The sequence below is a fragment of the Malurus melanocephalus genome, unplaced genomic scaffold, assembly GCF_030028575.1.
Source record: "Malurus melanocephalus ecotype Western Australia unplaced genomic scaffold, MMel_1.1 scaffold_5, whole genome shotgun sequence".
In the NCBI taxonomy this organism is placed as follows: Eukaryota; Metazoa; Chordata; class Aves; order Passeriformes; family Maluridae; genus Malurus; species Malurus melanocephalus.
The window spans coordinates 3,297,946-3,325,781 of NW_026623237.1; the positions used below are offsets into that span (position 1 = coordinate 3,297,946).

The window sequence follows — 27,836 nt, forward strand, 5'->3', positions numbered from 1 at the left end:
TGACTGACAAGAGATTTGGAATAGAAATCATTATTTCAAATCCCATGAAAGGAAGTTTGAGCCAGGCTTTGAATAGAAGAAATTTGGTCTAGTTTTAAGAAAAAATGGTGTGGGTCATATTAAGCCTGAACAAACACTACAGGAAATCTCAGCTCTGATTCACATGCTATAATGCAGCGTTTTCATAAGGAAAGCTCAGATCTTTCTGCAGCAGTCTGGGGTATAATGAGGGTTGAAGCATAAGACCATATATGTGGTAATTGCAACAATACTATGYGATATTTACCGTGCTTATTATCTTCAAAGTGTTTTACAAACAACAGATAATTGAATTCTTACATTTTACAAAATATAAATAGATACTTCTTTACACAGGAATAACACAAGCAGAAACGAAGTGCAACTTATCCATGTCTAGCAGGAAGCAGCATTTTAAGTGGGACTGCTGCTCTGACATTATTGATATTCTTGCTCTCCACTTAAAAGAGTGAAAATATTGAGTTTTGTGGAACAGTCACCTTCATACACAGAGTACAAAGTGTGGCATATCTGTTAGGAAATAGATTGTACAGGAACAAYGTTCTCACTGCAAGCATTTTCTAAATATTGTGGGCCAGAATTTCCTGTTGGCATAACTCTGCYGACCTGAGAACTTGATGATTCTTCATTGCTGTTAACCACACATTTATTTCCAACAATCCATAGACTGTGGGATGTCATAATTAAACATCTATGGGAYATATAATTACATTCTAACTTGCAGAGATGCGAAGTTCTTTGAAACCAAGGTAATTTAAAATATTTAAATTCAGCTAGTGCAAGCAATGATGAGTAATAAAATAGCAAAGTAATATTTATTTTTCCTTTTAAAAATGTGAAATCTGTTCTTCCAGMAGACAAGTTAATGTGAAGCCGGTGAAATACTTATAAGCTTCTTTTGTTGGAAAAGCAAAAACAGTCTTTGCTTCCTRCTGGATATGACAAAGCCCTGTAATGCCACGGATGATCCAACTTTTAGACCCTGTTAGAATAGGGAGAGAGAAAGAAGAATGAATTTACAAACTGAATAGACATATTACTCATGTGCCACCTTACTAACCTGTGGGGGTCCGAGATGTGAACTCTGGATCAAAATGAAAGGTGTCTTCTGGCCGCCCCACTGCGGGCTTGAAAGGCGGCTTGATTTCTTTCCTGTACAGTTTCTGCAAGGAGAAGAACAGATCACAATCACCATCCRTGTGAGCACCCTCAGCATCTGGAGGCAGACTCCCCTACTTTCTTCAGGGTGTCCTTTCTCAGCTACATGCTATCCTTGCAGGACTGACAGAAAAGGATGATGTACCCACGGTTCTGGCTCTAGCTTGACAGGTCAGCTTAAAATCTGTGCCCTGGATGGCCCCTGCACTTTCTAGCTACTAGAATCCTGAATATAAACATAAATGTTTCTGGCAAAAATTTAGCTCATAGACTGTGCAGTATTCCAGCTGGGGCATCTGGAAATTTACTAGTCTAGCGGCAGCACTGGAATATGCAATGGCAAGATGAGGAAAAGAGGGTGACTTCAGCAGTGCAGCAATGGCAATCAGCACAAAGAACTGCTAGGAAGCCGTGTTTGTTTCAGCATTTATCATTTGTCAAGAACTAGCAATATGTTTGACATGCTGCTAGATCGAGCTGTGCAACGGGCTTGGCTGTCTGGTCCTGACAACCTAAACATGAGATTTGCTCTTTCAGCGTATCTGGTAAAAGGGAAGGGGGCCTACAGATGATGATTAGATGAAATTCCCATCAAAGGATGCTAGGAAGAAAGCACTGGGGATGGGTGGGGAATCACATCAAAGGTCTACATGTGGCTTCAACTGAGGTGCAAAACCAAGGAAAAACGTAAGAGAGGAAGGTACATAACAGGTAAGTACTTCCAGGTGGGCAAGTTTCTGCTCCTGACTGAGGGGTCATGTAGGGGATCACCTAAGTAACAGGCACCAYAAATTCATCCTAATACAGGATGAATCCATCCTAATAGTCTGCCTTTATTACAAGGGACTTGGTGACCTTTCTACTCATGCTCAATGATTTTTAAGAAATTGCTATTCCTTGCTCCTTTTCAAGCATTCATAAACACACAGACGCTGAGGTGCAGCATGCCTGGATCTGATCCAAAGCTTGTAGAGGTTATCAGAAAGAGCCCTATTGATTTCAGCCATCTTTGTATCATCTCTGCCTGGAAAGACCAATATTGAACATCATGCTGATGGCAGCACAGGGAACAGAACTCCAGTTTGACTCCCTGCCCCATGTTTCAGYCCCTAGACTGCATTTCCTTTCTAGAAATGCTTTTGCTCTCGGGTTTCAAAGGGCTGAATTAGTTGCCACAGACAGTTCCCCATAATTAACAAGTGTGAGCATAAATAGAACAATTCCAAACTTTCAAGTCATGATAAAAACTGGAAAGTTCAACTTTATGACTGTTTGCAATATTTATTTTTAGGTTAGCTCTTAAAACAACTTYCTAATGAGCTGATTTTTCAAAATATTTAATCAAGATTATGACATGCTTGTCCAGCTTTTCGCATGCAGTAAGATTATTTTTGTGGTGAATTAACTTCAGTAATACAAAGCCTGTGGTCAAACCTAAGATATATACATATCACCATATTTTGAATTTGATTTTGCACTGATAAATAAAGGTTCTTGAAGCAGAACATTCTGTAGCATAGTATTAGCCTTAACATAAAGGATATATCTGTGGTTGAATKATGATTCCTTGGAAAAGTGAAACAGTGAGGTTGGAAATGACTCTGCAATAATTAATGGCCATTTCACCATAAAAAGTTCCTGCTTGTGTAAAACTACTCTATATCTTTGGAGAGAAAAGGAGATGAATAACTGCTGTGAGCCACAAAGGAAAGCCAGTCTTCCAAATAATTAAAAGCCAATTGCAATCTTAAGCAGGAAGTGTCACTCATCAGCTGAACAGTATCAATTAAGATAATTAACATACATCTTTTCCTGTCTGCACAGAACTTTAAAAGAGAACTCAGCACCTACTGAAGATTTTTCTGTTGCTAGGATGTCACCTTGAGAAAGCTATTTGCTTCCAGCTTCCCTTTATTTGCCTTAATTCACAACTGCAGTGCTCCTCCTGAAGAAAGCAATATGGTCACACGCACAAGCTTCCTCCCTGAATTAACTGCACGGCTCATCCTGTGAGGTCCAAAAATTGGAAAATGTTTCAGAGCTGTACATCATTCAGGAATTGCACTCTCTTTTCATTATCGTAACCATATTGTCTCTGGCCTCTTAATTCCTTCCCCCATCTGTAGTTTCTTAAGTGCTGCTGGAGCTATATTYGTATTTTGAATCCCTAACCCACATCCTCCTCTGCTAGGGAGAGATTAAGATTCATCACGAGTCACGTGCCACCTAAAGATTTATAATCACAAATTCACTTTTCGGGAGGGGATGGAAATAAAGAAGTTGCTTTTGCAAGTGAAAGGCACTCGTTTGAGCACAACCCTGATGACCCCCTTTTCCATTTCCTTACCCACTTGTGATAAAAATTAGACAACAGAGCAACAAAAGGTAAACRGCCTAAACCATTCTTTTTTTCCCTGAAGTTCTTGAATAGAACTGGTTTTCTTGGGAAAACCAACTTTTGAATTAAATGAAATCAGGATGAGGAAAAGCAGAGTAGCACCATCTAAGGACTTCTCCATCCCACACTGGATGCAATTCTCTGAGTGAACCACTACAACCAAAGCCAAATCACCAAACCACAGGGCAGCCCAACACAGTTAAACATGAAGCCCTGCTGCAGGCAGAACACCTCTTTCTTTAAAAACCTCCCTCCTGTAGACTGGAAAACCCAATGTGACACAATCTGATCTAAGAAAATAGTAAGAATCACAGCCATTGCTTTGTATACACATAAGAGGGTATCTCTTGGAGGATTTGAGATCCTTCTAGATTTTTCAAGAATATTTATAATTTCAGGAAATGTCATAATACATTATGGTCCCCAAACTGTTCAGGGATGATGTAGTTTGACCATGACCTCTTCCCACAGAAACCAAYCACGGTAGGAAATGACAGCAATTTAAATTTCAAATCTTGTCTTCAACAATTCCTATCAGACTGTCCATAACTTCAGGTAAAGTTTAAACAGTTATRTACTTTCTAAGTTATAGTAGTCTTAGTACCATAGTCAAAAGTTACCGTGAGTTCCATCATCTGTTTAAATAGGAACAGGATCCCAGTTTTCCCAGTTTAAATTCCAGTTTTGATATCCAACTTTTTGTTTTGGGGCATCTTATTAGGCATTCAAAAGAGACTTTGGATATGTCAGTGCTAAATGAAGCATTCARATTTCAGGTTGGGTACTCAAGACCATTATATGTTTTTATTTTGCACAGATACAAGAAGTTGAAGATTTTTTCCTTCCACATTGTTTCCACATGCATAATGGAGAAYTGCTTTCCTCAGACCTTAATATTTTATTGAGAACATTATTTATTTCTCTTTCCCAGTAAAGAATAAGCTCCCATGTTCCATCACCATTTTTTTTTAAATTAGCCACAGCATCGACTTAGCAGAGAAAAATGTGACTGACAGGTACCAGGAATCACTGCTCTGTATCCCACAGAGCTGTCGGATCCAGAGGCTGGGCTGAGGGAGTGCATAAACCACAACRAGGGAGATGGACTCCAAGGTGTGAAAACACTGATTTAAATATTCACACCTGGATACATATCCATGCTTCTGACTACTTATCAACCCCTCACATCCTTCAGAGACTTTGATAATAAGTACCTATGAATTAACTAGAAACCAGTTCTATAGCARTTTGAGAAATTATGAGCTTCTATCAACTTTCTGATTTCAGACAWAAACATTTTTATTTGAAAAAACTAATTTTTATCCAGGTACCACTCACCTTTTCTTAAAACATCTCGTCATATCCCTAATATGATCTTCATCTGAACACCTCCTCAGCTGGATAATAAACTTAAATAATACACCAGGGAGACTAATTATAAAATGCTGCAACACTATGCTTTTTTTCTTCTTATTTATAAGCAGTTACTTTTTCATAATCTTTAAAAAAATGCACTCCTAAAAACATGAGAGATGTAAATGCTCTGTACATGTGCCTGGTAAATATCAAGAAAAACAAAATGGTTTAATTYCATTAAAAACTATTTAGTCATTTCCTCAAATGAGTTTCTTTGATGAAGAATTGAATTACTCCTTAGACACCTTCTAGAAACAGAAAGATGGTACCCTCCACAGTGATGCACTTGTGGTGTGAGAGTAAACTCCCTTGATACATGTACCTGTCACGGAAAATCCAATAAGCAGACAAAAGGATGAACTACATTCCAAAATGCTTGTCTTCTCCCAGATTAATGACTCAATGTTATTGCCTGCAAACAACAAAACAGCTAGCAGAATTCAGATCCTGGGATTAATTTTTGCTGTGGGTAAAATCTGCAATTAAATAATCCATATTTTCAGTTTAGTTTGATCTCTGATTAATATTGAAGGAAAAAGAACTGGAAACCACTTTCTTCCCACTCCTTTCCTCAACTGTATTTGACAGTTTATTTTCTATCATGTCATTGCTCTAGCTCCAATTTAGYCTGTCATTAAACAAAAACGATTGTTTATAGTCCACTCCTCCAAGAGCAGTCTGCAAAAAGGGATTTAATTTTTCGTTTTCAGTGGAAAACCAGAAATTCATTATGCATGACCTGGAAAGAAGAAACTGTAGTTAAAAAAAAAAAAAAAAAAAAAAAAAAAAAAAAAAACCAAACCAAAAACAAACAAAAAAAAAATACCAAGAACCAGACTGCTTTCTCAGAGCCAATGACTGAAATGATCTTAGGTCAACTCGTTTTGGGTCTGCTTGTCTTAAGAAAAAAAGGAGGTGCAAGGTTAATAAGCAGGTAAAACTGTCAAGGATCTGGACATCTAATCTCTTTGCTGAGAGTCCCAGCCTTGATCATGAAAGACAATCCATTCATTTAGCAACAGATCTATTGAATTTGTGTCATGGTGCCTACTAAATGCCTCACAGCAGCAAGACTGATATTTGCAGAAACCTCCAGCTATTTTTCACTGYGAAAAGTGGGAATTTAGGGCTTTGTTACAGGGTAACAGCTGTAAAAATGAGAATCTTGCACAGTCTCATGCCACAATTTGAGTCTGGGCATAAAAAACTCTGCGTCAGATTGTCCACAGCTCATTTAGTGCACAAGTTAGCCAACAGTTGAACCTAAGGTGGCTGTAGATTTTGCTGAAGAATTGGGAACATGGGAATGGCTTCTGGGAAAGGCTGGGAGGAGGAGGGTTCTCTGGCCACACTCGTGTTTTCCAGGATTGCACTTCTGGCCCCTGCATGCAGCAGTCACATGCTATCAGCACGCTGGGCTGGGCAGCAGCACTGGAACAGGGGTCATTCCTGCACTGTGCATGCCATTGCCACCGTTTTCATCCAAACTAGACACTGCATCTGGCTGTGCCTGTTTGAAAACAGTAAAAGATGGGTAATGACTGCCCCAACAGGTAAACACTTGAGTGACAGAGAAAACAACCAACTTCAATCCAAAACCCAAGGGAACAGCTCTGAAAACACCGTGAAGTGAAAGCCGTCACATGGTTCTGTCTGCAATTCTAATATCACTGCAACATCAACAACTTAGAAGGCAGAAGCTAACCCACTTCTGTTTGGAATCTCTCTTTAAAATTATATGATGCAACTTGGTGCTTTTTTCGTGGTTATCATGTCAATCCTGTAGTAAAAATCATGCTTAAAATAAGACCTGCTTCACACTGCATTTCTAGCAGACACTAACCCATTCTGACCCTTCATGATAAGAGAGCTTTTGATGGAAGATCGTTCTACTGCAATTGCCGAAATTTTCTGTCCTGTCAGTCACAGCCATTGTGYTTCTCATAGCTGCCAAGGTAGCACAGAAGTTCTTCAAAAGATCTTGCTCTCTGAGGTCTTTATAKTACCAAGGCATAAAACTAATCAACATTTCTGTCCCATCTCAACAGTGCTGTTTGCTGACTGCAAATTGATGTGTGAGATTCTGTATACATTATGGGAGAACAAAATGAGGGCACTGGGGACTCTTATCCTGCAACTGTCCCAAGATCAGTGCTAAACACCTGTGTCTGTTCCATTTCTGCCTCTGACCCTGTTCTGTTTCTGTCYGTGGAGAAGACTTTAACAACTGGTTGGATGATCACTGTGAGTCAAATCCTGGCCACAGCTCAGGGCCAGGCTGGCTCACCCTGCTCTGAAATACAATCCYGTAGCTGCTGGAATGAGACAGGCCTCCCAAGATCTCCATGAGTGATTGTAAAATTAGGAWAAAATGAGGAAATATATTACAAAGTTGATAGCTGATCGGTGCCATAATGATCTGTCCCCAATAGAGTGCAATAAGCACTAATTATGTTGGATTAAAATGGATTTTTACAGCTATATTTCATAGCAGAGTTGGAGAGCTAGATAACACATCAAAGGGCAATTAAACCCACCTTCCTCTCTAGCTTCAAGACATGTTCAAGCATACCTATTTTCTCCATGGCAGATATGTCCCTGTCTATRAAAGCTTTTTCAAATGATGGAAGACTGTGGAATTTCCTTAGGAGAGGCATGAAATTGCTCCCTAGAGAAGGGAGCTTGAAACAATCACCACTTATCATGACTGAAGGTGGTCTTGAGGATTCTCATGGGACAGAACTGATTTTTCTGAAAACCTTTCCAAGATGCAGAGACTCATTTATTTGTGATAACTTAGTGAGGTGCTCCACCAGCAAACACAGTAGAAAGAAAAATACCCTCACAGTGCTTCTTATTACATCAAGATGTATTCATCTGACCTATATTTTGATTGCAAAGCAGGAGGACTGTGAAGATATCAGAGGACTACAGAAAATATTATTTATATTTATATTATTATTTAATAATAATAATAACCATCATCATCAACAACCCAAGTCTTTTGGAGTCTCTATTTTTTATTTTCACTTACTGTTTTCATGAATGTAAAGTCTTCATGCAGTATCTCATGATTAGTAAGAAGCAGAAGAGGAAAGAGACTCTAGACTCCAGAATATATATATAATGTGTCTAAAAGTCAGCTGAACTACAGAGGAAAGTCTCAAAAGCCAGAGGAAAGTCTTTTGGTTATGTTTTGATATGTTTWTGAGTCATGACGACTCTTCATGACTCTCATACAACTCAAATTAGATTTTTCTAATGAGTTTTTTCCAAAATAAATGGGTTTGTGGGCCTCTCAAAGGCTACCTGGGCACCACAAAATGTTCTCTCACAGAGGAATTAGCTTTACTGCAAAGTCCTGGGCAGCAGTTTGAGAATAGCTCTGTTACATCGATTCAGGCAGTTTTACACGAATTTACGCTGAAAACTACATCAATGTTACTTGTTGTGCTAGCATTTGTGAGTGAATGTGTTAAATACTGAARAGACAAAACAATACTGTAACAGGGGTTGGATAAAATTAAACTAGAAAATGCTAGAGGATGTGGCAAACAGGAGCTCCRAGGCACTGGCAGATGTCCAGATCAAGAATGAAAAATGTTTGCCTCCCAGTTTGTTCAACAATGAGTTAATTTGAACAAACACAATGCTGAAAATGTCTAAATCAAATACTCAGCTAATCTSTACCACCACCTTTATGAGCTGCAGCTGATAGCAATAAAATAAATCCTTGTTTCCCATTCTGTTAATCACATCTGACATGTCTTACTTGAATCATGTTTAATTTGATCAACTGTTACAATTTTGAGTACTGATGCCAACACACATGCAGGAGAGACATAGACACCCACTGAGAAAGCTTAACTCCTCTGTGTTAGAGGAGTTAGGCTCTTTATGTTAGAGAATGTCATCTTTTTCCTAAGCATGGCTGTTTGCTTTTCAAAAAATGTATCTAAGAAAAAAAGTAATGCTGCTCCACTTACATTCCAGTCAATAGTAACAAAAAAAGGGTGACGTTTAATTTCTTCCACTCCATCAAATCCAGCACCTGAGAAGAGAATGAAAGAATCAAAATGAAGTCATGTTTGTAAGAGAGCTGCATGACATCTCTTCTCCAGTCTCCCTCCCTGTTCACATTTTTCTTCTGACAAAGTCGAGTCCCCATCTAAAGATTTCTCCTGGTCAAGAAACCCTGAATGGTGCAAGTGCCATCACAGTATAAACTCCCATAAATTCATCCAAGGGCACTTCACTAATGAGAATTTGATCCCAAGGGGTTTTTACTTTCCTCTAATTGAGGCTGCTGCCAAAGCTTTGGATGAGATATGCGATTTTAGCCACAGCAGGGTGCATGCACCAGCAAGGTCAAGAAAGGCCCCAGGATATCCTGATAGTCTGGCAAGGCTCCATCCGTGGAAGCTTTTCTGTCTACACCACATTTTCAAATCTTAAGTAGCTACAGGCAGAGAAAGCTGCACTACAGGCAATTATAAACTCAAAATACCAAAAGGCTCCAAATGATTTGAGGTAAGCCAGGGTTTTTTGTTCCCCCTCTTCAAATACTGTCTTCAAATTCCTGTAAATACCAAAATCACCACTCTCAGTGTTATGTTTCCTTCACTACTGAATTTCTGTTACATTACTGTAGGTAATTTATAGGAAGTTTTCTGAGATCTGGTAATGAATCTAATTCCTTCATTACTTTTGCCTTATGTTTTCACTGAAGATTGCTTTTTTCATTCCTTTAGCTCCATTTATTTGCTTCAGTGCTATCACAGAACCCAGCAAGTATTCAGTAATAATTAAAAAGCTGTCAGAGAGGATTTAGAATGCCATTTTTGGAGTTGATTTGACCTTATTAATACCACCTTTCATTTTCATTTCAAGGAGAATTAACATCCAGAAGCAAAGGCTTTACACTGCAGTTCTGGAATCAGTTCCTGAAAAGTACCCAGCCTACTTCTACACAAGCATGCTGAGCATCCTTTATTCCCAAAAGGATTTGGGATTCATAAGCACCTTGCAAGGGGCACTCAGCACCTCAAAGGACGCAGCTCTTTATATATGCACCATTTGTACTTTGGGAAGATCAACATTACCAGCAGCTTTACAAAGGTCTCGTCAACTGAAGCTTTTGTAAAATGTGATGCCTGCTCTCCTTGTGTACAAGACTGTAACCTATGTTTGTCAAAATGCAATGATCAGGAACTGCATCCTACAGCCTGCTTAACATTCACTGATGAACGGATATGGAAAGCAAACACTTTGTAAACATAAGATGCGGGATTGTGTCAGGCCCGCCAGAAAACAACGAACAGGGATGTTCTGATTAATTCCTCATCCCAGTAATCTTTCAGTAAAGGCAAACTCAAGCAATGCACATGAGGATAAATAATCCTGGTCTGCATACAAAATTATGTGTTGAGAAGTGATTAGCCCCGCTGAGGAGTCTGTAGGTTATAACAGCCAGACATTTCTAGGCAAACATAACATGAAACCAAACCTTAGAAAAAGAGGACAAAAGGAACAACATCATTGCATTGTTGCTGTGTAAATCTGTTGCATTCCTACCCACAACTGGAGTATGGATTGTAGCTGACACAAGCCCCTGTGAACTTATTAAAGGTAGGAAATGTGTGGTTGAACTTATTAAAGGTAGGAAAAACCAAAGAAGATCAACATGGTATTGAGTGACTGAATAGATCAGGATTTTTCAACCTGGAAACAGATGAGCAAGGAAGTTTACAGTAAGTCATAAAATGATGCTAGCAGGAATCAGGTTCAGAAGAACCTCTTTTTCCTCAGGAAACAGACAACTGTGTGATGTGAAATTAGCTGGAGAAGATGATGTGGTGCAAAATACTTATATGGGTTCATGGGGAGGCCAGGAAAATCTGTTGTAATATGTTGGAGATTACTTCATCAACAAACCACAAGAGGTTCAGGAAACCCCTTGCTTTACCTTAAAGCAGGAATACGGTAAGAGAAAATTTGGGTGAAATAACATATATGTTTATCCTGTTCTTACATGCACCTAGTTGAATAAGGCTTGTTTTATGACTTCCCTAGCATATTTTTTTTCAATGCACAGTCTGAAGTCTGCAAGATTCCCTTGGCAGATTCATTCTGGTTTTAGCAATGCAAACAGAAACACAAAACCAACAGAGCTATTCTGAAGAGAATTACATTAAGCAAATATTGAGAAAAGAAATGTCTATGAAAAATGCTTTGTGTTCAGTGGTAGTGACTGGAAACTGCAAAGTGCAGTAAATGTTCTTTCCACATAAGGATGAAACGCAAGTGCCAACCTGATTTTGAAGGACTGGGATAAATGCTCAGACACTGTAAGACACTGGTAGCATATCCTAGACTGAGGATAATTGCTAATGCATTCAATTTTCTCTGCTCTACCCCTTCCCCACTGTTTCTCTTTTCCTTCTGGCTTGGGCCAATAGATATATCAGTGTGCTGGGAATGACATGCTTTCTTTCAGACCATCTCTCTGAAAGCCACACTTCTTGCTCCTGTTGTTGTTCCTTTTTCCACAAATCCACAGAAATAAGGATCAAGAAAAATGTTCACCCACAGCTACCTCTCTTAGTGGGGGGTTACAGTGTTCAGTAAGGGATGCGAGCACGCAGTTGAGGCAGTCATTTGTCTGAAAATTTTTCATTTCCCAGTTAGGACCAACTCAGCACTGGTGCAGAAGTAATAACACATTGTTAAGCGCAAGATATTAATATATTAAAGAGATTTAGGATTTTTTAATTTTGCAAAGAGTGGAGGACTTCCAATTCTTAGCAACTGAAGAAGGTTCAGCACTTCCTGCAGTTTTTATTCCGTCTCCTTCTGTGCCATGAGATCTGCTGACGTAGCCTACAACTCCTTCTTGGATTTTCTGCTGTGGCTGTAGGCAGCAGCACGTGGCCTGGTCCTCTCCTCAGCTGGAGGAGGGATGCAGCCCCAGGGTGTGTTCAGGAACAGCTCTGGGAGCTGAAAGGATGATCCTGACCCCACTTCAAAAGTCCATGGGAAACATTAGGCATCAGTGCTTACGGTGGAGTCTCTCTGGACCTGCTCACAATGTTCCAGCCATTTATCTGCAAACCTACAGTGGTACTGAAAAGAGATGTGTTTTCATAGAGAAAAGAAAGGCACAGCAGAAAGTATGACTGGAAAGGCCTGCTTCATGGAGATGGACATTTCTTAGCACACAGATGGGTATCAGCAAACATCTGAAGCGCAGCACACAACAGCACACTGCATGGCCACACACCTTTCACCTTCCTTGAGGTTTCCAGTGGCTTAGGGTTTATTAGCTTCACTTTAACTTCAATTTAGCAGTAAGACCTAGCAGTCAAGAATAATCAGCACAATCAAACCTAATGCCTGCAAATATTCTCATGTGCCATCCAGTCCTATGAGTGTCCGAGAAGATAATTCTTTCAGATCAAATTGCCAGTTTAAAGACATTATAGAGTGCAAGCATTTATATAAAAGTGGACTCACATTAGGAAGCAAGAACCTAATTATCTAAGTTTTATGTCTGCAATAAAAGTGCCTGTAAACAGCAAGAGTAGAATGGTTTATTTCCAATTGGTTTTGATTATTGAGTCATTATGGACAATATAAACCTTGAAGCATTATGGGTAATAAAAGAGACCTCTGAAATTTGCAAGTTGATTACTTGGATATTCAAATTCATCAGAAAGAGCTTGCAGATTTTTAGTTTCAGAGAACAAAATTTTAGAGTCTCTACAGTTTCAGATTTTTTTTAGTGGGGTAGATTTTTTGAAATATTTTTCTGAGTTTTACAAGAAAGCTTTGTCAGTCTCTGACAAAGGTGAAAGCTGTTTATATCTTATAAAGTTAATCCCAACAGTTTTCTGGGTGCCAAAGCAGAATGTATCTTCCCTGAGAACATGGGATTAAGAAAATACTATTTCCTTGGCTTTTACTCTGAGCCTATTAGCAAATGCTTTTATTTTAAACTTTCTTGGCCAAGCTTCTCAGTCATAAGGAATCTGGATCCTTTATACTGCTCAACAGCTTAAGCAGTTTATTAAATAATATGTTTTTTATATAAAATAAATTTTTAACAAACATTTGTTATATAACCATGCTAAATAATAAATAATTTATTTACCTACCTGAGCAAATCCAGCCTTAGGGCAAGTTCCTTGCCAGCATTCCTGACATCATGAATTAACACCTTCATCACTATGTTTCATTTCTAGATGCTTACTCCTCATTTGCCTGGGTATTCAGTTAGTTTCTTTTAAGAATTTAAAATGATGCCTATCCATAATGTGAAATTTGTTGTACTTAGAGCAATATTACCAAAGCAGTGCTATGCAGACTATTTGTACAGCAAATAAGCTCAGAAAAGGACAGTGCCCAAAACCAGGGATACCAAAGGAAGACTTTCCATTCCTCAAAAATTTGTCGCAAATATTAATGTGGGCATCAGACTTAAAAATAGAATAAGGTAAACCAGATTACTAATTTTCTTCTCAGTCTTGTCTAACTTGCTTCGAACATAACAGTTCTTCTATTAATAGACTAAAGTTTCAAAACTAAGTTTCCAAGTAAAAATTCAGAATACATCATTAATCTTTATTTCTGTTTGTTAGCAAACCAAAATCAAATGGCAAAAAGCATATTTTATCTTTGCAATGTTAAAATTGGATTTTGGAATTAAATGCACTTGCAAACTTTGACTTGCAGTCTTGTGAAACAATGGCTGAAAACAAATGTTTGATCCATAACATGGTTCATTCATTTTAACATGCTTAATTAATTTTCCAAAGATTTTTCAAAACTGGATGTCTAAGTCTACTTTTCATATTTCTTTCCCAGAAAAAGTTGAAATCCACAAGGCTGAGGCAGTCCTTTTATCTACTGGCTTCTGTTCAATATTTAGGCCAACTATTCAAGCTTTCATTCTTTTGTTATCAACAGGCCTCTTTCCATCTTCCTTTGTGCTGATTCTCCAGTTAAAACAGAGAGTGCCTTCAGGAGCTTTCCACCATCTCTGAAATGTTAACATCTATTTTTCTGTTACTGTTTTAGACTTCATTTCCTTGGACGTTTATGTTATAAATAATTCTTTTTTCCTTTCTTTTTTTTTTTTTTTTCCTCCAAACCTTGCCAGTATTTCAATAAACCTCAGGTTTTAAAACCTTGACCCCTAGCAATTCCCCATTATTAATATATGAGGGCTGGAATTATTATGGCTGAAATGAAGTTTTAGTGAGTAGCTTTTTATTTAAGCACTGCTATCCAGAAACTCCCACTGACTTCACTGGAGCTCCATTCTGGGTGGACAGCAACTTGTGAGAAGCCACAAAACGAACAGAGCAGAATAAAACCAAGAGATGGAGACAGGGAGGAAACAGCAGAAAGAAATATAGGTGGAGAGTGGGAAAAAGTTAATATTTGCTGCGGCATCTAATTTTTCTAAAGATTAAACCTAGAAATCCCAATTCTCTATTTTTTCTAGTGTCAAAGAAATTGCCTGAGAGCAGTTGAAATCTGCTGACAAAATGTGTTTTTCTACTCTCACGTCTACAGTACATCATACTACAGGAGCTACCCTTTAGATCAGGAGGTAAAATAAATGGGAGGGATTCCCTCTGTGAGCCATGTGGGATCCCCTGGTTGGATAGGGATCTTTCAGCAGCATTCTGGAGGACCGGTCTGCACTGCCACCCACTCTGTGCTTCACTGGGTTGTCCCCTCACCCCTGTGGGGAACATTGCCAAAATTTGCAGTGGAAATCATACAACAGGCACTGTCCATGCCCTCATCAAATCCAATTAATTTCTTAATGAAATTTAAAAAATAAAAAAGGCTACAGATYACATAAAATGCAAAATATAAACAGAATTATTAACAAATAGTGAAGTAAAAAGGAGATGATGTATTTGGGTAATAAAGAAGAATGTCTATTGCATGAATGCCCCCATATAACAGAATGAGACAGGACTAAAATACATTTGAGAATGGGAGAGATGAAACTTGAGAATTGCAGCTGAATTATATAGATTTTACAAGACACTTGTTTCTCAATTCCCTATATTATTGTATGCAGCTGGTAGTTTACTCTCCCACTTCACAAAAAAAAATACAAATCAATATAATATTTTAGATTTCAACGCTTTGCCTGTGCTCTTTGCAAATTCCTCAAGTGAAGCTCGAGGTTTACTGTGCTTTGTGCAGGAATGCAAAATGCCACCTAATGAAGAGAATAACCATCAGAGCAGATGAGCTGAGAAACACAGCCACCACCTGATGAGCCAGAGAACACATAATGAATGTCCTGATCAAACGCACACGTACCCAATCTGTTGGAGGGGTTCCTTTTGAAGAGGGCTCGCAGCAGGCTCTGCGCTTCTGTGCTCAAGAACTGCGGCATTCCCAGCTTGGCTCTGAAAGAACATGACACTTGAAAAGAAAATAGATTTCTCAAGGTTTTTTTCCATCCCACTGTGGCTGAAACAGCGGAATTGTAGCAGTCAGAATGGGCACACACAAGGAATCAGTGACCAAAGGCTACCTAAGCAAAGTGCAATACAGAGTGAGAACCTGATCTGATTCTGCTGAGCTTAAGGAATGTTTTACCACCGACTTCACTACAGGTAGAGCAGATCTACTAAATTTCATAAAAACTTGCAACCTAAATAGGACATTTTCCTACAGATTTTTTTCACTTTTTTAGTCTGCTGAAATGGATTTGGCAATCTAGAATTAAACCATCGAATTTAATGGAAAAAATTATACTAAACTGCATACTGCTTAAAGAGAATAAAACTTCTGTCTTGGCCATTCACCACTACAGAAAAAAAAATGCAATACTGAGCAAAGCTAAGCTTCAAACATTTTGTCTGCATTTAACATTAAATAAATGGGACATCTCAAGGGAAGATTTGAAACTTGGCAACAGCAAAATATAAGACGTCCTGCAGAAATCTGTCTTTCTCACATTTTGTAGAYACTGACATTATAACGAAGATAAATTTCTGTTGTAAGGCCCTCTCAGTAATTCACTTCCTCCTATTTATTCTGAAGGCAATTTTAGAGTTACACACAGGCATCAGCTATGTTTGCCTTACTAAATTCATGCCTTGCATAGCTTTGGACAGTTCATTATTATTATTACTGTTATTATTATTAATTATAATTAGTTATTATTAATTAGTATTATTTATTATTATTATTATTATTATTATTATTATTATTATTATTATTATCATCATCATTATTATTCTCTCCCCATCATATGCTTGAGCCCTACGGAGTCTCCAGAGGGTAGAGGTAGCCCACAGTTAGAAGAATGAAAGCAGTTTTGATACTCACTTGAGAATGAGTGCCATTGTCTCCTTTCTGTCTTTTCCCTGGAAGGGTAATGATCCCGTCAGCATCTCAAACTGTGGAGTAGCAATAAAATGGTAAATCAAATGTGCACTGGGATGGTCTGCATGGCTGATAGACACCACAGCCATCCTCTATTTCCAACACAACTGAAAACTTGAGGAAAAGAAATGATCCAACAAGCTGTGCTCCAGAAAAAAAAGGGCGTAGCAAGTCTGGATGACTGTTCCATTCCAGAGACTTRTTACAAATTGTTTACACTGGTATTTGTTGTAAAGTTTTGGTATGTTTGGGAAAAAGTGTCAAATATGCTGTTTTGCCTCCAGCACTGTTTTATGACCAATGCTGGAAATAAGGAATTTGGCTGGAGGGATCCTTAGCCTGCATGGGTATGGCTCATCTGAAACTTCTCAGACCCATYTGGCACAGATTATCATGCAAGGAAAATAGATTCAACATGCCACTCTCCATCTTTTCAAGTTGAATCAAACCACCTTTTTGGTCACATATTTGCACCACTTAGAGATGCCTCTACTATATTTTGCAGGAGAAACAAGTCTAAATCCTACATTCTCAAGGCATTTGAGCATGATTTTCCTCTCCTGCTTTGATTCCTCTGGCTGTACTCAGTGATGAATCTCACAAGTGTCACATTTAACTGAACCCAAATCTCAGAGCGAAACTCAACAATCATCATCAATTATGTGCCTAACTCACGTGTTGAAACATCAATCAGTTATGGTTCCTTTGAGACAGATTAGTGCTTTCAGTAAATTTGACAGGAATTTCACATCTGTGGGAAGGAAAAAACGCAACAAAAATCCAGCAAAAGTTTGCCTAACTTGGATTCAATAACAGGTCTTTCACACAGTTCTTGCCACGGTGTTTCATGGAGTGGCAGCTGCTTTCTCTCACTAAAGAAGGTTGTRCATCACCAAATATAAAGGCACCAAGAACATAGTTCAGTTTGGACACAAACAAGAACAGTGTCCAGTGAGGACAAGGAGAACTGTAACTTGTTTTGTCTGTGGCTCAGGCTTTGAATCTTTTCTACTATAATAAGCATCTAATAATTAATATTCATTGCTATAATCAAATACCTGTTAAAGCAGGAAAGACTCTTCAAGACTTAGGTAGTTTTTGCACGTTATCCCACAAGAAACTGCAGTGTTCCCAGAAAGCACATTTGTGCTAAGAAGGATCCTTTCATTACCAAAATTTGTGTCAGGCTTCCCCACAGCCTGACTCTTCCTTTTGCCCAGATTAAATACAGATATACCATCAGAAAAACATAGAAAACAGAGGAATGTGAGAGGCTAATTTTGGGAGAAGGGTAGAGGAGAGGTTTACAGGCCTGATAACTAACTGAGTATAGTTAATTAAAGTATTAATCGTCATTAGTCACAAAATACTTCAAGGCAATAAAGCCCATAGTAGAAACAGGGAAAAAAAAAACCCTTAAAAAAGTGTCTGTGGCTGACAAATATAAACAAGATTTGGAAGAAACAAATGCATTAACTTCTGCTTGGATTAGGAGAAGCAAGAGCTGCCTGGTATGGAGGAAAGCAGCTTGTCTTCTACAAAGAAACATAATAAGGGAGAATTTTTAAACCTTCCTAGATGATACTGGAGCTTAAATACCATTTTCAAAGTAATTCTGACCTATTYGTGCCACAGTCCTGATAAAAGTGTTCAGATACACCGGGAATGAGGGGCAGAGAACATTGCTTCCCAGGGTAGAAGCAGAAATGGTACAGATTGTACCAARCCCTCCTCATAATTTCTAGAACATTTATGCCCACAATAAGTACCTAATGTTCACTTACAGTTGCTCATGTTACTTTGTTGTTATAATAAATCTAATTTAACAGCAGCAACAATGGCTGCTCCATCTCACTTAYGCTGGCATAAATGGGCTTGACATTGCTGATGCAGATGATACAAACAACTGCTTGGTCACTGACTGTGTAGGAAGGGACTGTAGCTCCCACCCACCACAATATCCCAGGAATACCTGCAAGGGATGGAAACCAGARGGAAGGAATTTGAAAGACATTTAAGTTGCAGGAGGGAGAAGGGGGAATGATTGTCCTGGAAGCTGCAGGGAATATTTACTGTGCTGTTGTAACAGCCAGCATTTTGTTACCACATGTCTCCAATTGCACAGGCCTAATGCTGAGATGAATTCAGGTTCAGAAGAAATGCACTTAACATCAATATTTAAACTGAAAGGCAGCTATGTAARTAGCTTTTTACTTCATGAACTTATAAGCAGCMTCTGGAAGAAACCATTATCTTCTCAATTGCAGACTAAATGTGTTGAAGGTTAAAAATATAAGGACCAAACTGAAAAAAATATTTAAATAATTCATCTCATCAGTTAAAGCTACCATTTCACTGCACAATGACCTGTCTTCCTGCTTAGTTTTTAAAAAATCAAAAATCTTGCTAAATGTGAACATGAAAACAGTAGTGAGAACTTGCTGTTTGCACCCTTACACACAAATACAAAGCTGCATKGGTCACAGTAGGTGGACAAGAAGCTGAGCCTAGGGGTGAACGAGCTCTGAAGTACTTTCATCTGTTAAAACAGTCCCTATAGTTTTGCTGGGAGGCTCCATCTTCATACTCTGCACTTCCCCATCTCTACAAACCTCCTTCATTCCCACTGATTCATTTCCTGGGTGTTTTGGAGGGTGATCTTCTCTTACATAGTACTTCACAAGGCTGCACCTCCCTCCAGCCTTGACTTCCTTTCTGTACCAATACTCAGCAAGAAAGGCAAGTATTCTTTGTTCCAATTCAGTTGCCCATTAAGAGAACCACAGAATGAGGCTTAAAGGAAAGGGCTTCAGGAGTCACACTGTCCAACCCTGCTGAGGTCTCAACACACTATGCAGCACTTCCTTTCTCTAGTTTTCAGGGCAATCTCCAATTTCAGTAGGCAAAACATGAGCACTTCCCAGAAGATACACATGTGGGAAGACCTTGGAAAAGAGTGCCACATTTCAGGAGGAAATGGATTCAGGAAGTGATCCTGGCATGTCATTGAGGAAGATAATGAATGAGAAAAAATCCTCAGCTTGGGTAACTACCATATGAGTTTTCCTAACAGATGGAAGGAGAGCAGGTTGTCCAAACTACTTCAGCCCAAGTCTGCTGAAGTATTGTGAGCATAGGATAAAACTCAAAGAGTTACAGAGAAACTCGATACCGCTCAGTTCTCCAAAGCAGAGACACTCTCATCAGAATGGCCAGGTTCTCCTTTCAACACTTCCAGTCATTTTCCACCTATCTGAGAACTACTCAAGCACTCAGTTTGGTAATTTGCAAAATGCATTATATATTTTGCCTTATTTGGGTGTGAAACATAACGAATTAGTGCTTRCAAAGGATTGCATCCCTTATCATAGCAGCAAGAAAAAACATTCAAAATAATGTTCATGAAGACCATCTCTCCCTGGGAATAAAAGAAGTTTTATAATGGGATTTTACAGTGGAAGATTGTAATGCTTTGATGTCTTGCATTGATTTTTCCAATGCCACTGTACAGTTACTACAAAATTACAACAGAGCTGAATACTTTGGATAACAAAGGAACATTTTCTTTTCTTGTGAAGAYTTTGCTACTTGCTGGCATATATGAACACATTCCTTCTTATTTGGGACWGCCTATGAAGCCATCACAGCCATTTCTCTGATTATATTCCCCCCTCAGCTCATGACTCTCAAAGATGTATGGTGGCTTTTTTTCCTGAACTGAAAGAGATACAACTTCCATAAGGTCTGTGACCTTGTAAATCAGCTCRAGCTACAAAAGCACTGTTTTGGGAGGCCTTCCAATAGATTTGTAGGTGTCAGCTCATGCTGACCAGTTTATATGAGCTTCAGAGATGGCAGTGTGGCATCTTGCCAGTGCGGCATCTTGCCAGTGCAGCTGAAAAGGTATTAGTTACATATCCAACTTTTTAACAATTTAAGCTAAACACTTGTTCATGCAGATCTCTTGATGAAAAGCTTTTTTCCTATCCAAAATCTCCAGTGCAGTGAGTACGATACAGAAAGGCAGAAAATTAAAACTGTCCAGTCATGATAAGCCATATAAATTCACCAGCACAAAATTATAGTTGGGTTTCAGCAGTCATCACCACGTATTTAATGAGAAGCAGGCAGTGTCTTCTGCAATGCTGGAAAGGGCAAATTTCAAGGTTTGTATAACTATACCTGTTGACATACAGTAAGATACCATAAAACAATTCAAATAAACTGAGCAGCAAAAAAACAGAGCAGCTAACAGTTTCAGTTGTGTGGCCTGTGTTAAAGACCTGGCTGGTAGTAAACGAAGTTTTGTTGTCAGTAGAGCTCCTGGTGAATAACAATTCATTAAATAATTAATAGCAYAATTAATAAATAAGAGCAGAATTTAGTCATTTTTCAGTCAAGTTTCATCTATTAATAATCAAAATTTCAGCTATTAATAATCAAGTTTTGCTATTAATAATCAAAACATGCCACATTTTAAGGAGTCTGCAAGGATCACTCAGTTTGATTCTAGCCTGTGCCCTGGTCAATGCAGGTTGGCAACAAGCTGCCAGCACAACCCAGCTCTTTATACTGAAGCATTAAACCCCCTCCACAGAGCAGAACAGACAAGAGAGAGTTTGGTTGCTCTGGTGATGAGGAGGACACAGGCCATGTTATAACTCTCTGCTTAATATGTTCCATTTTTTGATAATATGMAAATTATATTATCACATACGCTTCCTTTCAATCTATGCATATTTCATCAACTGTTTTCTTCTTCTATTTTACATCAAACTGCAAAGTGCTTAGGAAGAAATGCTAATAAATCATTGGAATACCATTTAATTCTCTTTTGTTTTTCAGACTGACAGAAAAACAGCCTTCCTAATAGAATATACAAGTGACAGAACAAGGAAAACAAGGAGAACAACGAGAAGAGAGCAGAGTGAAAGCATGAGAAAATCCTCCCACATGTTTAGTGTGTGGAAATATACTTTAACTTTGAAAAGGAAAAAAGGTTGAACTGATTGACATATTTTTCTCTAAGATGTCTGGTAACACTTAAAGGATTAAAGCATTAGTTTGGAGTTTAAGAGGTTTTACTTTCTTTAATTCATCTCTTTTTATAGGGATTCTTATCTTGTCTAATTCTAATATGCTGAATTCTTAGGGGAGGGTTGAAAAGAGCAATGGAAATAAAAAAAATAAAAAAAAAGAATGCCTAGCAAAACCCAGGGAGCAAGCAGTCCAGTTTATTAAGAGTTTACTAGCTGGTAAAAGGAGAACAATCTATAGACCAAATGCACCATCACTTAATGGGAGAGAGTGAGAAGACACAGCTACCCTCCAAAATCAGATATATAATAAAAAAATTGAAGAGTAGGGATGTATTTATTCTAGGAGACCTAACCTATTGATTTTCCTGAATAAACATACATGGTTCAGAAGTGCTGAGCATCCACGAATGGATTGTGGTGACAGGAGATAAGAATGTTCCACTCCTTTTATAATTCAGGCAATAAATTACAATATTTATGTAGATTAACTTCTGCCAACGTGTTGGATCAGTGATGCGGGCCCTCCCCAACCCAAATTTTCACTGTTTTTCACATTGCTTCCCATATTTACTTTCTCTGGTGGCACCACTTGTCTGCTTTGGGTAAACAAAATTTAAACCTACTGTGGATTTTGGTATGTAGTGGAATATACAGCTACCAGAAATAGCCTCCATAGCACAGGAAATTGTGCTGTATTGGAAGAGCACGTTGCTGTGCTACTTTCTGCTTCTGCCCTGGTTCTGCAGGGAAGCTGTGACAGCTGTGCTGAGGTGCCCTGTGAGCCACAGCCGTCTGGTGGTGGCCATGCCTGAGCACTTGGGCAGAACTGGAGCCTGCACACTTCAGGAGTGAGCAGCACCATCTCTGTKATCCAAACATATCCCTGTGACAGCCTGGGGTCTGGGCTCAAGGGACAGCAATCTGCTTGACAAAACAATGCTGCGAATATCTGCTCCCAAAATCTTACAGTGTACGTATAGCTTTWAAAAAAATCAAACCACAAACCAGCTTCTTGGTTTTATTGTCATTTACCTCAGCAACAACAGCAGACAGACTGAGGAGGCTGAAGGAGTGCAGGGTGGGGGGAGCAGGTTGACATATGAACATGTAATTTGAGAAGGCTGGCTTGAGGAGAGTGTAAAACCTCTCTGAAAAACTTGCCTGATACTTTGATTTATYATCTGAGGGATCTGATCCCTCCCACAGCCACCCCTCCAACAAACAAGCACAATTTCTGCCTTACCATGAGCACGCCAAAAGACCACCAGTCGGCACTTTGYGTGTGTCCTCGCCGGTTGACCACCTCTGGGGCCATGTACTCTATCGTCCCRCAGAACGAATAGGCTCTCTTGTCATGGTCAATGGCTTCTTTACTCAGACCRAAATCTACGTAAATTGAAGCAAAAAAAACCTATCAGTTCTCTAAAAAATATTATCTATGCTTTTGTCACTTAATCAGTTTGAACAAAACACATCAAGAGATGCCCTTCTGTCTGTGTGCAGGCAGAGGCCACAGGCATGTGTGTGCTGGAGCCCTGCCTTGTTGATACACCCTGAAAGCAGGCAAATCATTTTATCTGCTCAGAATGAGGTTCTGGCCCAAAGCAGACCAGAGGGTTAAATAGGGAGAAATATATAGGTAAGTTTTGYTGAAGGCAATGCTGGTGAGCATTCTTGCTCAGATAGCCAAAGTATAAAGAATAAAATCCCACATGACATCAGTGAAAAGTATGGCTAGACAGGATCTCCAGAGTGGCAAAGGGGTGTTTTTCCAGCCATCCTCTGCCTGCAGGGAGCAGTCACATTGGAAGCATCCTCCCATCCTCAGTGGCAGCAAACCAAACCTTCCTGCTTCATGTCAGTCAAAACCATAATTTTACCAAGGAAACGATCCAAATTCTCCATGTGCTGTGCACATGGGATTTTGACAAATCAACACAGAAACCCAACACTCAAACTCTTCTGGCTTCTAGTTTTTGCAAGCAAACTCCTTCCAACCAAAGACCAGGATGYACAGAACATACTGCAGAAAAAAAAAATCATCAGCTTATAGGCCTGAAGCTTTCTATTCCTCACATACCTGTTATCTTAATGTGACCCTCTTCATCAAGAAGAATGCTATAAAGCAAAAAAGAAACATTCATTCATTAGCCAGGCATAGAGTGCAGTTAGAAAACATGAATAAAAATGTTTAAGTTACCTAAGGAGATATGCAAGATTCAAACACTTTAGTAAACAAAACCTTAGCAGATTCTATGGCTTCAGAAAGAAAAATAAACCTCAAAGGTCTGCCTTGTCTCATACCTGAAGAAAGCACAGCCTGAGGCAGCTCCATGAGGAGCCTCCTCCTTGCTCCAAAGGATGTTCAGATGGGCATGCAAACAGAGCTCAGAAAGAACAGTGTGCTCAGAGCCAACAAGTTCAGAGTACATGCTTCCAGCAGGAGAAGGGGCTACAGGCTTTCTGCTCTTGTCATAATAAAAGGCAGGCACACAAATAATCAGAGCTTGGACTCACTGGACCTAAAATTAAGTCTAAAGGTTCATGCTGAAATAATAAAAGTTATTKCAGAGCACAGTGACTAGTCACAGCCTAACTGCATGGATCTCAGCCTCTGCTTATCTTTCTGTCCAGAAGCACAGATGAAAATTCATCCTGGATGCCAATTTCAAGTGTTCTCACATTTGCCACCTGCCAACATAACTTTTTTTCTCACAAAGGCACTCCAACATTTCCGTAGTTCACAAAACACAGAGTTAGTTTTTGTGGAAATAAGAAGGAACATGACATTTGAAAAATAATCATTTTGGTAAATAAATAGTGACATAGTAATGAGGGTGGTGTTTCTTCAGTTCTAGTTAGTATATTTCTCTTTTCAAAAAAAATAGCAAGGTGCCATATATAAAAATATATTTTTATATTCCTCTGCTCTTAGAGAATCCCTTTAATCCAATTATTCAGGAAGAAAATAGGACTGAAGTGAACCAAATATAATGGGCTATACCTTTGTGAAAAGTTTTGTCTCTACTGAAACATAACTGAAAAAAYATGCACTTCTGTCAGTCATTTATGTGCTTAGAAAAATCTGTTCAGTAATTCAACAAAGGCCAGCAACTAAGTCAGTACTATGACTCCAATAATTAAAGCATTTTCTTCTTGATAAAAGCATCTTACCTTTATTCTTTCTCCACACTTTTCTTGAAGACATATAATTTTCAAGTACTAGTCTGTAACAGGCATGTTTAAATGTATTTTTGTGACTGCAACCCCTAAACCTGTGCTTCAGAAGAGAACTGAATAAAACAGCTGCCAGTGGGGAAGTGAGTGTGAATRTATGAACCTGGATCTGGAAAAAGAGCAAGGGAGAATAGAGCTCACAGAAATCATCCCAAATTCTGCCCCACACCCAGRAAGCCCCTGTAAATAACAGTGCATTTTAAAAGTTGTGGAAGTTTYCCCAGAAACATCGATTTTACATTTAATAGATTTTGTATTTCATCATTTCCTATTGAAAATCCATGCTACTTGTGTAAGTATACAATGTTAGTTTCCCATAYCTTTGCCCTGATTAGAGAGTTCACRCTTWACCCTTATTAAAGGGATGGAGGCAACACCAACACAGATAACACTGTCTGAGGTTGAGTCAGAAACACAGAGCAACACTTTCTCACACTGAATGTTTGCCTGAGCAGCAAAATGAATAGATCCAATGGATGTGTATCCTATATCCCCTGAAACGTGATCCACAGTTCCCTCCTCCATCTCATGCTCCCTCACCACCCTTATACCATGTCCTCTGCTGCTGGCAGCTTCCTCTGTGGTCCCTGGCAGCACCTTTTGGACATCTGGGTGATTCCACATTTACCAACTGGCAGCACAAATAATTCTACAGTTACTAATGGAAGATTATATTTCACGTAAAAAGAAAGCAATATGCTAACAGAAAGAAAAAAAGGCAACTGTTACACTGAATTATCTTCGAGTGAAATTAAGAAGCAAAGAACAAAGTACTTCCTTCAAATAAAGCAAATTACAACAACRTAGTTTTCCTGTKACTGTAGAAGCAAACTTRTTATCTGATCACACTCTGTAGTCCCTTCTTTATCACTTTATATTCCTTTTTATCCCATAATGTCCATGGAGAAATACTATTGTAACAATCACAATTACTTTAGCTATGGTTCACAGAATAAAAAATACTATTATTCTGTGGAAGGGAAAAAAGAACCAAAGTTGTTAATATGATTCAAGCTTGAGAATAATCTTTTGCCTAAATTATAATGTTTTGAAATTCAAAAAAACATAAAAGTAGACCACTTTAAAATGCAAAACTAGGTTGCAGTCCCACTGAGCAACAACCTTCAGCTTGGAGTTTTTAAAGTTTTGTTTAGTCTAAGGTTTGAATGTTTTTACAGGATACTGTCATTGCCAACCTTCTCTTGAAAACARTAATAACAGTTATTAGGTGAAAAATACCAACACCATCAAGAASTGAAGCACACATAGGCTTGGAAAAAAAAATGCCACAAAATAAGGGTGTCCCATGGAGAAGAGGAGACTGAGGGGAGACCTGATCACAGTCTACAGCTTTCTCAAGAGGGGAAGAGGAGGGGCAGGCACTGATCTCCTCTCTGCAGTGTCCAGTGACAGGACCTGAGGGAACAGTCTGAAATTGTGTCAGGARAGGTATAGGTTGGATATTAGGAAAAGGTTCCTCACACAGAGAGTGGTTGGGCACTGGAACAGCTCCCCAGGGAAGTGGTCACAGCACTGAGCCTGACAGAGCTCAAGAAGTGTTTGGACAATGCTCTCAGGCACAKGGTGTGACTTTTGGGATTGTCTTGGAGATATTCTGTTATTCTATAATTGAACACTTTAGCATCAGAATGATCCCATAAACAATCGAACTGCTTTCACTGACTTCAGTTTAAAAGTATGCCTTGAGAAAATGAAGGCTGGAAATCTCCATGCAGAGGCTGGAGCAGCTAAATCAGTAGCAGCAGAATGACATCCTCCGAGTTACAGAAGCTTCATTGCAGAGCTAGAACGGCAAACTCGGTAACAGCTTTCTGCTGCAACTTCACCACAGGGATTAAAAGCTTTTGTTCTAGGGTATTGGCATGTTTTATACCAAGGCCTGAATTATTCTTTCCCATTTCTCTCTTCATTTTTGGTTTTGAGTCATGTCTTTTGGGCTTCACTTTGAGCTCCAACATTCCCAAATCAACGTGAAGTTCTGCCAAATCTAATAAAGCTGGAACTCTAGGGTTGGTTTGTTTGGTGTTTTGGGGTTTTTTTGGTTGGGGTTTTTTTAGATTTAAGTTTCTTTTTAAGTGAGAGCAGTTTTGCAGAATATTCAACCCACACTTTATGTTTTTCAGAAAATGTAGCCAAATTTTAAGGTTGGAAATAAAACCTGAGAGTTCATGAAGACTGTTTTATTTCATTGCATGTTTTGTTATGAAAGTACCAGATGAAGTAATCCAAGATCTACTAAAGAGATTAAGATTCTCACAAATTGTGTTTTGTGACATTTCAGTGTTTGCATGACCCCCATACCTATCTCACACGACTCCATGCTATCTCGCCCTGCTGAGTACAAATTCCTCTCTGCTGCAGCTTCATTGACACCATGAAGTCAAAAAGGGACCTTTTCTATCAATGAAAGCTTTCCACCATAAGCCTTTTACTGATTGTCAGATCACCTCTCTCTACACAGTTACATTCATAAATCAGTTGTCACGGTTTGCATCATGCTGCATGAAAAAGTGATGTTTGGGTTTTTTASAGTATAATTCAGCATATCAGAAGCTGTTCTATGAGCTGCTATATGAACAGACCCTTGTACAGACAATTTGGTAATCTAAGACCYTATGCCAGAACTCAAGGTGCATCTAGGTTCCTGAAAAGAGAAATGGTGAAGATAAATAGTAATTGTTGGTCCATTTTCAGATGGGAGAGTTATTTCTAGGTCAAAGATATCCTTAAACACGCCATAAGAAATAACATGTGCATCATATACTATTTTATAATCAATTCCCACTTTTCTATTTGGGTGTRTTTTCCACATTTAATAGCTTGATTGTGCAGTAGTTAAGTAAAAATGTGCCTCACCCTGAAAGTAACTCAGTGGCTCTCAGTGTGACTGAACAATACCTTRTACTGAAATCATGAAGACAATTCAAGGAAGAAGAATTTGTCTGCAACAATTGAAGAGAAGTGTCTGCTTGTTCTAAACAAGACTTGAACCAGAAAGCTCAGTTACTTGTCTTTTTGAAGTTAGTACAGTTGACTTGAGAACAACTCCCAGCTGCATTTGAAATTAACTCATAGCTTTGAGTTGTTAATAGATTTTTTCTCAGGGAATC

The 27,836-nt window shown here is 38.8% G+C and overlaps 1 protein-coding gene across 1 annotated transcript in view; it reads right to left on the reverse strand.

Moving 5' to 3' along the window:
* The window catches only part of RPS6KA2 (ribosomal protein S6 kinase A2), a 157,871-nt gene that overhangs the window by 35,507 nt on the left and 94,528 nt on the right, over window positions 1–27,836 (reverse strand). Inside the window, exons 7-12 of the mRNA XM_057370568.1 lie at window positions 23,549–23,586; window positions 22,712–22,854; window positions 16,373–16,443; window positions 15,356–15,444; window positions 8,998–9,062; window positions 1,100–1,202 (exon numbers count right to left, since the gene is read on the reverse strand). Of these exons, the coding sequence (XP_057226551.1) occupies window positions 1,100–1,202; window positions 8,998–9,062; window positions 15,356–15,444; window positions 16,373–16,443; window positions 22,712–22,854; window positions 23,549–23,586 (509 nt within the window). The remainder of the gene's footprint in view (window positions 1–1,099; window positions 1,203–8,997; window positions 9,063–15,355; window positions 15,445–16,372; window positions 16,444–22,711; window positions 22,855–23,548; window positions 23,587–27,836) is intronic.